Raw genomic sequence first — 12,224 nt, forward strand, 5'->3', positions numbered from 1 at the left:
CAAATCTGGAATTAAAGGAAGTATTAAGAACAAAAGTTTAGAGAGAATTTAAGAGAGAGAAAAATACTAAGTAGAGAGAGAAAGTCTAAGAAAGAAGGTAAGCTAATAATTCCGTACATAATCGTATTTAAACCTTTCCTAAAACAAGAATTAAAACTAAACTAATCAGCTACTAAGAAAAACACGCGCCCGATCGGGCGAAGGGCCGCCCAATCGGGCCCGCCTTTTTACTATGCCCTTGCTTGGTATGCTGCGCCCGATCGAGCCTACGCTCACCCGATCGGGTGCGCTTCTTCCTGAGGCTTGCTTTTGCGTGCACTCGCCCGATCGGGCGTATGCTTGCCCGATCGGGCCCGGCTTCTTATCTGAGGCTTGGATTTCGATTGGGCTCGATTCCTCGGCCCAATCTGGATTTCCTCATCGGGTCTTGATTAATTGATCCAATAGCCCCGGTATCACATACCGAGCCCTTAATCACCGGCTCTCACCGATCCTGGGCTTCAAGAGTGGTCGTGTCCTTCTAGCTTCCGTAGTCGATCCATAAAGCCCGGAAAAATGCTCCAAGAGTGCAATTTCCTGTAAAATACAACTAGAACTACGAAAACACTAGAACACACAAATTAGTAATAAAAGTGGCCCGAAAGAGCCAAAAACACTACTAATAACGACCAAGGGATGGGGATAAAACACTATATAAAATGGACATATCATGGAACCATCCAATTTGCCTTTAAACGACCAATTTACCGATTTACAACTTACATCGATTTCATTAATTCAAGCCTACCACGAACATTTATGACAACAAAAATGATCATATATAGTTCCAAACGGCATTATATAACCCCGAAATGTATCGCATAGAATTTCAAGACTTTTCGACATTAGGCCCCGAAACGTCCAAATTTCTCAAAAAGCATGGATATTAGCCTTCAATTTTGGAATTTTTTGACTTTTTTTTTAGCCCGGAAATAAAAATTGCCGAAATGTTTACCATGGTCCCTAATACCCTCCGGAAGTTCAATTGGGTAGGTGGAACCATCCAATTTGCCATTAAACGACCAATTTACCGGTTTACAACTTGCATCGATTTCATTAATACAAGCCTACCACGAACATTTATGACAACAAATAATGATCATATATGGTTCCAAACGGAATTATATGACCCCGAGATGTATCCTCTAAAATTTCAAGACTTTTCGAAACCGAGCCCCGAAACTTCCAAAATTTCTAAAAAGCGTGGATATTAGCCTTCAATTTTGAAATTTCTTTATTTTTTTTCGCCCAAAAATAAAAATTGCCGAAATGTTTACCATGGTCCCTAATACCCTTCGGAAGTTCAATAGGGTGGGTGGAACCATCCAATTTGCCTTTAAACGACCAATTTACCGGTTTACAACTTACATTGATTTCATTAATTCAAGTCTGCCACGAACATTTATAACAACAAAAAATGATCATATATGGTTCCAAATGGCATTGTATGACCCCAAGATGTATCCCATAGAATTTCAAGACTTTTCGACATTGGGCCTCGAAATGTCCAAAATTTCTCAAAAAGCGTGGATATTAGCCTTCAATTTATGAATTTTTTTTACTTTTTTCACTCCGAAATAAAAATTGCCGCAATGTTTACCATGGTCCCTAATATCCTCCGGGAGTTCAATTGGGTGGGTGGAACCATTCAATTTGCCTTTAAACACCCAATTTACCGGTTTACAACTTGCATCAATTTCATTAATTCAAGCCTACCACGAACATTTATGACAACAACAAAAAGATCTTATATGGTTCCAAACAACATTATATGACCCCGAGATGTAAACCATAGAATTTCAAAACTTTTCGACATCGGGCACCAAAACGTCCAAAATTTCTCAATAACGTGGATATTAGCATTAAATTTTGGAATTTTGACTTTTTTCGCTCGGAAATAAAAATTGCCGAAATGTTTATCATGGTCCCTAATACCCTCCGGGAGTTCAATTGGGTGGGTAGAACCATCCAATTTGCCTTCAAACGACCAATTTACCGGTTTACAACTTGCATCGATTTCATTAATTCAAGCCTACCACGAACATTTATGACAACAAATAATGATAATATATGGTTCCAAACGACATTATATGACCTCGAGATGTATCCCCAAAAATTTCCTTTCTTTTCGACATTGTGCTCTGAAACCTCCAAAATTTCTCAAAAAAGCGTGGATATTAGTCTTCAATTTTTGGAATTTTTGAAATTTTTTGATTTTTTTTCGCTCGGAAATAAAAATTGCCGAAATGTTTACCATGGTCCCTAATACCCTATGGGATTTCAATTGTGTTGGTGGAACTAACCAATTTGCCTTTAAACGACTAATTTACCGGTTTACAACTTGCATCGATTTCATTAATACAAGCCTACCACGAACATTTATGACAACAAATAATGATCATATATGGTTTAAAAAGGCATTATCTGACCCTGAAATGTATCCCATAGAATTTCAAGAATTTTCGACATTGGGCCCCGAAACCTCCAAAATTTCTCAAAAAGCGCGGATATTAGCCTTTAATTTTGGAATTTTTTAACTTTGTTTTTTCGCCCGGAAATAAAAATTGCAGAAATGTTTACCATGGTCCCTAATACCCTCCGGGAGTTCAATTGGGTTGGTGGAACCATCCAATTTGCTTTTAAACGACCAATTTACCGGTTTACAACTTGCATCGATTTCATTAATACAAGCATACCACGAACATTTATGACAACAAATAATGATCATATATGGTTCCAAACGGCATTATATGACCACGAGATGTATCTCATATAATTTCAAGACTTTTCGAAATCGGGCCCCGAAACGTCCGAAATTTCTCAAAAAGCGTGGATATTAGCCATCAATTTTGTAATTTTTTGACTTTTTTCGCCCGGAAATAAAAATTGCCGAAATGTTTATCATGGTCCATTGTAGCCCCCGGGAGTCCAATTGGGTTGGTGGAACCATCCAATTTGCCTTTAAACGACCAATTTACTAGTTTACAACGACCAATTTATTTAACTTGCACCGAACCCGACTTGAACCGAAATTGACCCAAAACCCCCGTCAAAACCCGAATTTAACCGGACTTGTTACTAACTTGACCTGAATTCAATCCGACCCGTTCCTAACCCGACCCGATTTTCACCCGACCTGTTACAAACCCGATTCGAAATCAAACCCGACTTGTTATTGACCCGACCCAAATTCAACCCGACTCGAATTTTACCATGCCCATTACTTACCCAAACCAAAAATTCAACATGATCAGTTACTAACCCGACTCAAAGTTAATACTACTTGTTATTGACTCGACCTAAATTCAACCCAAATTGGTCCGGACCCGATTTCAAATCACCTTAAATGCAATTTAGACCACTTTATTATTGTCGATCAAAGCATTTTGTGTTGGGAGACCAAGTCGGTCCAGGCCAGCAAAAGAAAGGAGCATCATCCTCAAATTTAAGAGTTAAATATAGTATATATTTGTTGTATGGTCAAAGGAGATAATTATCTTCCTGAATTATAAACTATAATTCCCTGGTATACTGACATATATATTATAGTCAAAGGAAATATTTAGTTTGATAAAAATGATAATTATCAATTTATATTTAGTTGAACCCAAATATGACCTGACTTGATTGTAACCTACAAATTATTGACTTGAACATAACTCGACTTGAATCCGAGAATGACCCAACTTGATTATAACCCGCAAATTATTGACGTGAACCGAACCTGGCTTGAACCCGAGAATAACCCGACTTGAAAATGACCCGACCTGATTATAATCCGCAAATTATTGACTTGAACCGAACCCGACTCAAACCCGAGAATGACCCGACCTGATTCTAACCTGCAAATCATTGACTTGAACCGAACCCGACTCTAACCCGAGAATTACCCTAACCCGTTTTAACTCGTGAAAACCCGAATTAAACCCTACCTATTGTTCACCCGACCCGAATGTAACCCGACCTGTTATTATTTCGACCTAAACTGACCCAAACCCGATAAGAAGTATGACCCAACGTGTCCCGACTCAAACATGACCTAACCCAAACCCGACCCGCATAGGTTATGGAATTAATCTGAATTGACCCAACCTGAGTTGACCCGACCCACTCTTACCCGAGCTGTTTACCCGAATTGACAGTTCTAATAAGAGGCACAATCATCATGGCATCACCAATGTACACCAACAAGTCAAGAAAGAGTGACAACATCATCATGGCATAAAAATAGTGAGATATTTGACATTTCAATGTCCAAAGGAAAGAACTTCTAGAGGCCAACCTCCAAGAATCAGCTATCATCAGTCACGATTCACGAAATAGCTGCTGAGAAGCCCACTTCAGTAGCTATTAGTAACACTGCCATTAGCCCTTCATGGCCTCGGCAATGAATTCCAACTGTACATGAAGTATGACAGTACGTTTAGAGTTGTTCATGGTGGCCTGGCTCAATTTGCGATTCATTCTGATCAGGCACGACACAACATTACTGGATTTGGACTGACTTTTTGCGGCCTGGAATGTGGCATAAACTCCATGTTGCACTTAAGAGACCTCAATTTATCCTATTGTCATCACACATCAGACCATCTAAGATCTAAAGTGGTACCAGACTCGGCACTGGTTGCACGTAGAAAAGGTCTCAAATTATTCCAAAGTGTAGAAACACAAACTCAATAACTACTATCTATAAAGATTCTACAAAGTCAGAAGAAATTATCCACATGAATGACGGGAATGATGTAAAACCAGCATACTCTAGAAGGCAGCTTTTACATCTTAATGCAGAAGCCAGAATCTTTGTGATAGCAATTAGCAACCGCTTAACCCCTCTATAAAATGGAGAAACCTGGAAAATACAGAAAAATGCCAATGAATGGGTCAGACCTGCATTTTTTTAGCGGTTTGGAAGGTCACATTATACCCAGCCAGTGGTGCTCATATCGTGCCTGGAAACCTGATTCAGAATAGTAGTAGATGAAATATTAGGCTAAACAGTACAGGAAACTAGAACCAAATGATCAGTATTCAGATCATACACATGACTTAACACAAAGGATTAAAGAGAGAGCCCCAGAACAAAGATTCAGCACCTTTACACTTTCATAGAGCTGCAGCACAATCCTGCAGTCCCTTGCGCCTTGATTAAACAGTCTGGGGATACAGCAGTTCTAGAAACCAAAACAATCTCAAAGCCAGCTACATATAACTGAATAAATAACTTTTGCATCAAACATGTCACCATAGTTCAAGTAGAAGCTCAAAATCAGCTTCCAATAGTCCTCCCCACTAAAAACTACGTTCCTAAAAAAAACCCAGAATGATATCCATATATTAAGAAGCATACATAATACATGGAACATATGCTGCAGTGAGAACAATGAAAATTGATCTTCCTTGGAATAGGAGCCTAACTATGAGATATCCGTATAATTACTCTACGACAATGATACAACAGCAATAAGAAGTCAATAATATAAATCCAGAAAAATCCAGCTCAAGAGCAGGGACTTCACTATATACTGACAGACAAATGAAGATACTGTGGGAAATGTTGATGCAGAATATAGAATTGAATAAACCAAGCATCAATACCAGACTCAGTAGAGAAACAAATAACAGGGTAAAAGAAAATAAAAGGTAAGCATCAATACCAGATTCAGCAAGGAAGCAGAAGTCAGTGTAAAAAAATTGTACCAGACTAAGCAATATACAGGGCGATCCATAATAAAGCAAGCATCTAAGCCAGGTAGCAGATCTACCAAAATCAAAGACAAAAAGAGGGAACAAAAATGCAAAGCTAGGTCCAAAAATTGGTCATAAATCTATATAATTCATCTTCATGTGTGTTTGGTGTGCCAATGTTCTATTCCTATGCATCAGCAATTTAACCGAGTGTCAATATCACTTAACAGAAGACAAAGCCTAGGCTTGACAACAAGATTGATAGATAACAGAAATCAGAAAGGAGTGTTGAATTTGCAAAAATAAAAAAAAAAAAAAAAAAAATGAAGATATATTCTCCTTCCCTACTGCCCAGGAAAGAATCAGTACAACAGAAAGGCAAAAGCCAGAAAGATTTACTAAGACCTGTGGTCTGTAACCACACCAGAAATATCCAATACATAGATTCTCACATGGTCACAGCTCACAGGTTAAGATTGCTTGATGGCTAGTACCATGATTCCATGAATGATTTCAAACAGCCAGAATTCAAGGAAATAATAGCTAATCTAATCCTAATTGACAAAAGATTTGCAAAGCACGTGTATTGTTTTCTTTTCATTCAAGTATAACTTATAGCTGTACAAGAAGGTAAACTCAACATTGAGGTTTTAGGAGTTACAGTTATTGTACAAGAACTCTCAATAGAATAAGAATATGCAATCCCTCACCAGATAAAAAATTACTAAAAAATCAGCAAGGCTAGGTGCTAACAAGTAACCCTATAATAGGTATAGTGTTGAACCATAATTTGCAGCATTTTGAACAAAACCTCACCGGAAATTCTTTTTCCGGGACCTGAAAGGATATTGAGAATACTCCTTTGGAAGCTGAGGAGGAGCTAATTCACCAGAGAGCATCCCTACAACTTCTTTCATAGAAGGCCGACGAGCTGGTGACTTCTGCAGGCACATGAGAGCAACTATGATACAGAGTTGAGCTTCTTCTCTGTTCAAACAACGAACTCTCTTGTCAACCAAATCAAGGAGCTTTCCAGAACGAGCAAGTTGACGTACCCATGAAACAAGATTTGCTTTGTGGAATTCAGACATGGGTGAGCCAGTCACTTGCAGAGGCCGCCTCCCAGCAACAAGAACCAAAAGCAACACACCGAAGCTGTACACATCACACATCTCAGAGAGATCACCACCACTACCATACTCAGGAGCAATGTAGCACACAGTCCCCCTCATACTAGGGGTGCTACTAATCCCACCACTCTTGGGGATATCCCCACTCATTGAATCATAGCTCGTGTGACGGGCCTTCCTAAGATCTCCACTAAAACCATCCAACCACCAATCAACACTACTCCGGCTGCTCCTCCTACTCCTACTATACATCTTGTTCTTCTTATCAGCATACACCTCATCATCCCTAGGCCACCAATTCTCCTCATTATCACTCTTGGACTCTTGATTCTTTTTTTTCTTTTTCTTCTTTTTTTTCTTCCTTGCAAGTTCCTCACCATACTCCTCCTTCCACCATTCCCTCGCCGGCCTCCTTTTCTCCTTCTTCGAACTCCACCCTTCTTCCATCGACACCCACCAATCCAACGTCTTCATCTTCCCTTTCGCCTTCCCACCTTTCTTGGGCACTACAGAGCTCGAAGAAGCTCCCCCATTATTACAATCATTACCTAAACCCTCCCTCCCAACCTCCATTCCCATCCACTCCATCACATAATCCTTCACCCTCCCAGCCCCCCCTCCACTGACATTCAAACTCCGCGCTTTCCCCACCTCTTTCCCAACTTCTTCCAAATCCATCCTATTAAACTGACCCTCTAAATCAAACCCCTTATCATTAAACTCTGAAGGAGACGTCTTCGCAGTCACCATCTCCGGCGAGGTCTCTATCCTCATCGGAGACAGATCAATCCCAACACTCCCCTCCTCAAACCCCACCGTAGTAGTCACACTCTCAGTTTCCATCACTGACCCAGTATCCTCAACCCCAACATCAACATTATTATTATTATTATTATTATTATTATTATTATTATTATTATTATTATTATTATTATTATTATTATTATTATTATTATTGCAATCAATACCAACATTAGCATTATTAACAACATTATCAACACTAGCATTAAAACCCCCTTTAATCCCCTGATTATCCCCAGCAATATTAACAACAACCCCATCATTAATTTCCCCCAATTTTAACCTAGCAAGTCCAAAATCAGCAATCTTAGCCCTAAAACAATCATCCAACAAAATATTACTAGGTTTAACATCACCATGAATTACAGGAGGATCACAACAATGATGCAAAAATGCCAAACCTTGAGCAACTTCAACAGCAATCCGAAACCTGTTAGACCACTCCATCAACTCTTCGCATTTCCTATGCAGCAAACAATCCTGCAAATTACCATTCACCATAAGCTCATAAACCAGACACATACGACGTCGTTTCCGAGACGAAGCAAAACCCAGAAGTTTCACAACTCGATCCGACTCAACCAGCTTATTCGCAATCATCAACTCGTTCTGAAACTCACGCTCACCCTGAAGGGACCCACAATCGAGCAACTTAACCGCAACGGCTAGCTTCCGGGTGCGAGAAACAGAGATGGTGGCGGAGAAGACGGACCCAAACCCACCTTGACCGAGCCGGCGGGAAGCGGAGAAGTTAGCGGTGGCGCGTCGGAGAGTAGAGAAGGAGAAACGGCGAGGAAGGGTGGGTGAAGAAGAGGAGAGAGAAGGGGAGCGTTTAAGGCGGTGGAAGAAACGGCGGAAGAAGGAGGCGAAGAGGAAGAGGAGAGAGAAAGTGAGGGTAGCACCGAGGAGAGGTGGGAGGAGACGAGAAGCAGTGATGTGATGATGGTGGTGGTGAAGGTGAGGTGAAGGAGGAGAGAGAAAGTTGGGGTTTGAAGATGGTGAAGACGCCATTGATGATTGCTTGAAGGTTGAAGAAGAAGATGATGATTAAGGGGTTTTGATAAATCTGGGAAATTGATAGAGTGAAAGAGTCATGGTATTGTGAAAATGGCCGTTGGAGAAGAAGAAAAGTAGGAAAGAGAAAGTACTAATTTAGGAATTAAGACAGAGGAGCTGCTTCTGTTACTCGAGGAGAGAGAAAGAAGAGTATATTTTCTTTCTCTTTCTCCCTCGTTTTCTGTACTCTTACCTGCCTTCTTTTTCTTTTTCTTTTTGTTTCTTTTTTGGACGAGATTTGGATTTTGAGCTGTTTTATGAGTTTTATCCATGGACCACGTTGTTTATCCCGGCTATAGGTTGTAAGGAAGTTGTTCCGAGTTAATTGATGCGTATTACTTGTAGTGTTTGATGTTTAAGAAGAAAAATTACCATCAACTTATATTTGGAGAGATTGACTTGGCTATTTATCTATATTAGTTAGATTCCTATATGCTTCATTGGAGATTAATTGAAAGAAGATTAAGAATAAATTGTACTTTTTGTTAAGGCTTAAGGCTCTAGCTTAAACAATGAGTATAGCATGTGATATCCACTTTATTTGGCTAAAAGTAGGTAGAAAATGTTTTTAGGAAATAACTCTTCGTTTTTATCATACTTATGTATGAACTTATCAATTTATTATTTCAATCAATCTAAGAACATGTCACTAATTTATTACAAACTCATAAAATTGTTCTTGTATTAATTTAATTGAACAAATTTTACACGTATCACTCATCTCTAATATGTTGAATGGTTGGTTTAAATGTTTTTGGCTTCTATAAAGACTTAATATGAAAATCTAAGATACTAGAGTCAAATAGTACTCTTTAAGTCTAACTTAATTAAACAAAGGGTCCAAGCAAGCAAGCTATCCACGTGTGAGATTTGTTTTGATGCAAAAAATCTAATTTTATGAGGTTAGATATAGGGTTGGTTTTATTTCTTGTTTGCTTCTTCATTAGTCTCAATTTTTAAGCTTTAATACTTAAATCAACAAATTGTAATATTCACCTAAAGTAAGCAAACAAACCAGAAAAAAACACCCAACCTTTTATCTTTTTTTTTTTTCCTTGTATTGGTTTGACAATTCTTCACCATTATGTCAACTTTTTACTTCATTTTAATTGTTAATACCCCACCTTTTTAGAAGCACAGTTCTATAATCAATTTTGCCGACTATTACTATAGAAAAAATACTCACTTTATATACAAGTCAAATTTGTGAAATTCTTTTCCTACCATATAATTTTTGTATGAAATATATACACTTTTAGACTTAGTCAACCATGTCATTTTTTGCGAGATTAATCAAGGATTTTTCAACATTTGCATGGGTAGAAATGATCAAATAAGTCATTGTTACAGCTCACATTAGATATGATATGATCATATCACAAAGACATGGAAGTATAGCTGTATGCTTGAATAGGGAAGATTGAACACAATCCATTATCATTTGATTAATATAATTATATAGTAAGACCGTAACACGTAGAGTAATTACATTGACAAAAACACAGAAAATTACGCTGTCTAAAATGTTCTACTTCTTACATATAAAAGAAGTTAGTAGCGTACCCCGTCTCAAACACGCAAGGAAAACTTCCCACGTAAAGTTTGTCTAGTAATGAATATGTTTCTTTCTAGCCTTGTCAATATTGTCGTACAAGTATGGAAAAAAAAGGGATAGCAATTAAAAATTTTGTGGGACATAAAGTTGCTATTATAGCCTTGGTAAGTAATCAAAGAATGTAACTCACATCTCTGAAATTCAAGGTTGAGAAAGACAAAAGGCAAAAAGGTGCATAAACTTTATGAAATTTTCAACGATTAAAATGTATGATCTTTGGCTCATCTCTTCTGAGATTAGACACTCTCTTCAAGCTTCGTGCCATTACTTTTAAGGTGGGTTTAATCCCATCAATCAATTTGCATTATTCACAGAGTATTTAGCACGGCACAGAATAAGAATATTAATTAATAATCTAATCTACTACTCGGATCTATTCATGAGTAAAGACTAAATACGGTCCCTGAACTTTCGTATTACACTCACTTTTAGTCCCTCAAAAACTATTTGTGCCCTTTTAGTCCCTCAACCACCTTCTTTGGTGTTTGTCAGCCAAAAGTTGAAGGATTTTGATGACTAAGCAAGAGTTTAGGGACCATGTCATGACTCATTTTTTTTTCTTAAGAATTTATTAAAAAATTAATTTTTTAATATGTTTTTAAACCCAGCCTCCTCTTCTCATTCTCTCTCCTCTCCATCTCCTCAGTTTCTTTCTCTCTGATCTCCGCCTCCCTCGTCCCTCCTCCCACTTTCTCTATCATATCCGCCTCCCCCCTCCCTTCTCATTCTCTGTCCTTGGTTTTTGAAGTCCAGCGCCACCCACCCCCAGGGCTTTTGATCGGATTCGGCCACTATCAATTAATGGTTTTTTAGGTCGAATTCGACCATGAAAATTCCAGATTTAAGGTTTTCATGGTCGAATTTAACCATATAAACCAAACGTTGAAAATTTCATAAGGTACGTTGAGGAATTTTTTTTTAATTTTTTGGGTAGTGATGGTGCTGGTGGTGCGTGTGGTGGGTGTGGCTGTGTGATGGTGCTGGTGGTGGTGCATGTGGTGCTGGTGGTGGTGCGTGGCTTAGGCTGGGTTTGTGGTGGCTGTAGGCTTAGGCGGGTTTAGGGTTAGGGTTAGGGTGGGGATTTCTTGATTTTCTTTCCTCAGATCTCAAAAATTCAAGCCATTTTTTAAGGAATAAATATGGGTGGTACAGTGGTGGTGGTGGTTTGGACGATGGCAGCGGGGTGGTAGTTTAATTTAGAAGAGAGTCGAGTAGCAGCGGGGGTGGTTTAGAAGAGGGCGGGTACGGTGGTGGTTTAGATGGGGATGGCAGCAACGACGGTGGTCTAGATGTGGCGACGACAACGAGTGTCGAGGGGTAGTTGAGATGAGGGCAGCAGGATCGACGGTGATGGTGGTCTGTGAAGTTTATCGTGATTGAAAAGTGTTTGGCAACTGATAATGTTTGATTAATTTATTTAACTATTTAATTATTATGATTTAGAAGCAGAGGAAGTATGATTTTGCCCAATTTGTTGAATAATTTGTGTAGAATTCATGATTTTGTGATAAATTAGGGGTTTTGATTTGTATGATCGATTGATTTGTGGAGTTTGTTGAATTTTTATGGTGCTGGTGGTGCGTGTGGTGGGTGTGGCTGGTGGTGTTGGTCGCCGTCGCCGGCGCTGGCTGTCGGCAGCGGGAGGGGAAAGGTGGCTGGCCTTTTTAAGGGTGCCTGGTTTTTTATTAATATTTTTTAAACAAATAATTAAAAGATTTATTTTTTAATAAATTCTTAAGAAAAAGAAACAAAAAATAAAATGAGTCATGGTCCCTAAACTCTTGCTTAGTCATCAAAGTCCCTCAACTTTTGGCTGACAAACACCAAAGAAGGTGGTTGAGGGACTAAAAGGGCACAAATAGTTTTTGAGGGACTAAAAGTGAGCGTAATACGAAAGT

The 12,224-nt window shown here is 38.8% G+C and overlaps 1 protein-coding gene across 1 annotated transcript; it reads right to left on the reverse strand.

The window, feature by feature from the left end:
- Positions 1–6,293: 6,293 nt before the first annotated feature.
- Positions 6,294–9,268, reverse strand: LOC110729754 (receptor-like serine/threonine-protein kinase At2g45590). The gene has a single exon (XM_021909538.1). The coding sequence runs from the start codon at positions 8,664–8,666 to the stop codon at positions 6,537–6,539; it is 2,130 nt and encodes a 709-aa protein (XP_021765230.1). The 5' UTR covers positions 8,667–9,268; the 3' UTR covers positions 6,294–6,536.
- Positions 9,269–12,224: the final 2,956 nt, after the last annotated feature.

The sequence above is a fragment of the Chenopodium quinoa genome, unplaced genomic scaffold (assembly GCF_001683475.1).
Source record: "Chenopodium quinoa cultivar QQ74 unplaced genomic scaffold, ASM168347v1, whole genome shotgun sequence".
In the NCBI taxonomy this organism is placed as follows: Eukaryota; Viridiplantae; Streptophyta; class Magnoliopsida; order Caryophyllales; family Amaranthaceae; genus Chenopodium; species Chenopodium quinoa.

What these genes read in the sequence shown, in the direction of transcription:
- LOC110729754 (XM_021909538.1), bottom strand. Translation starts at nt 8,666, where the DNA reads ATGGCGTCTTCACCATCTTCAAACCCCAACTTTCTCTCTCCTCCTTCA.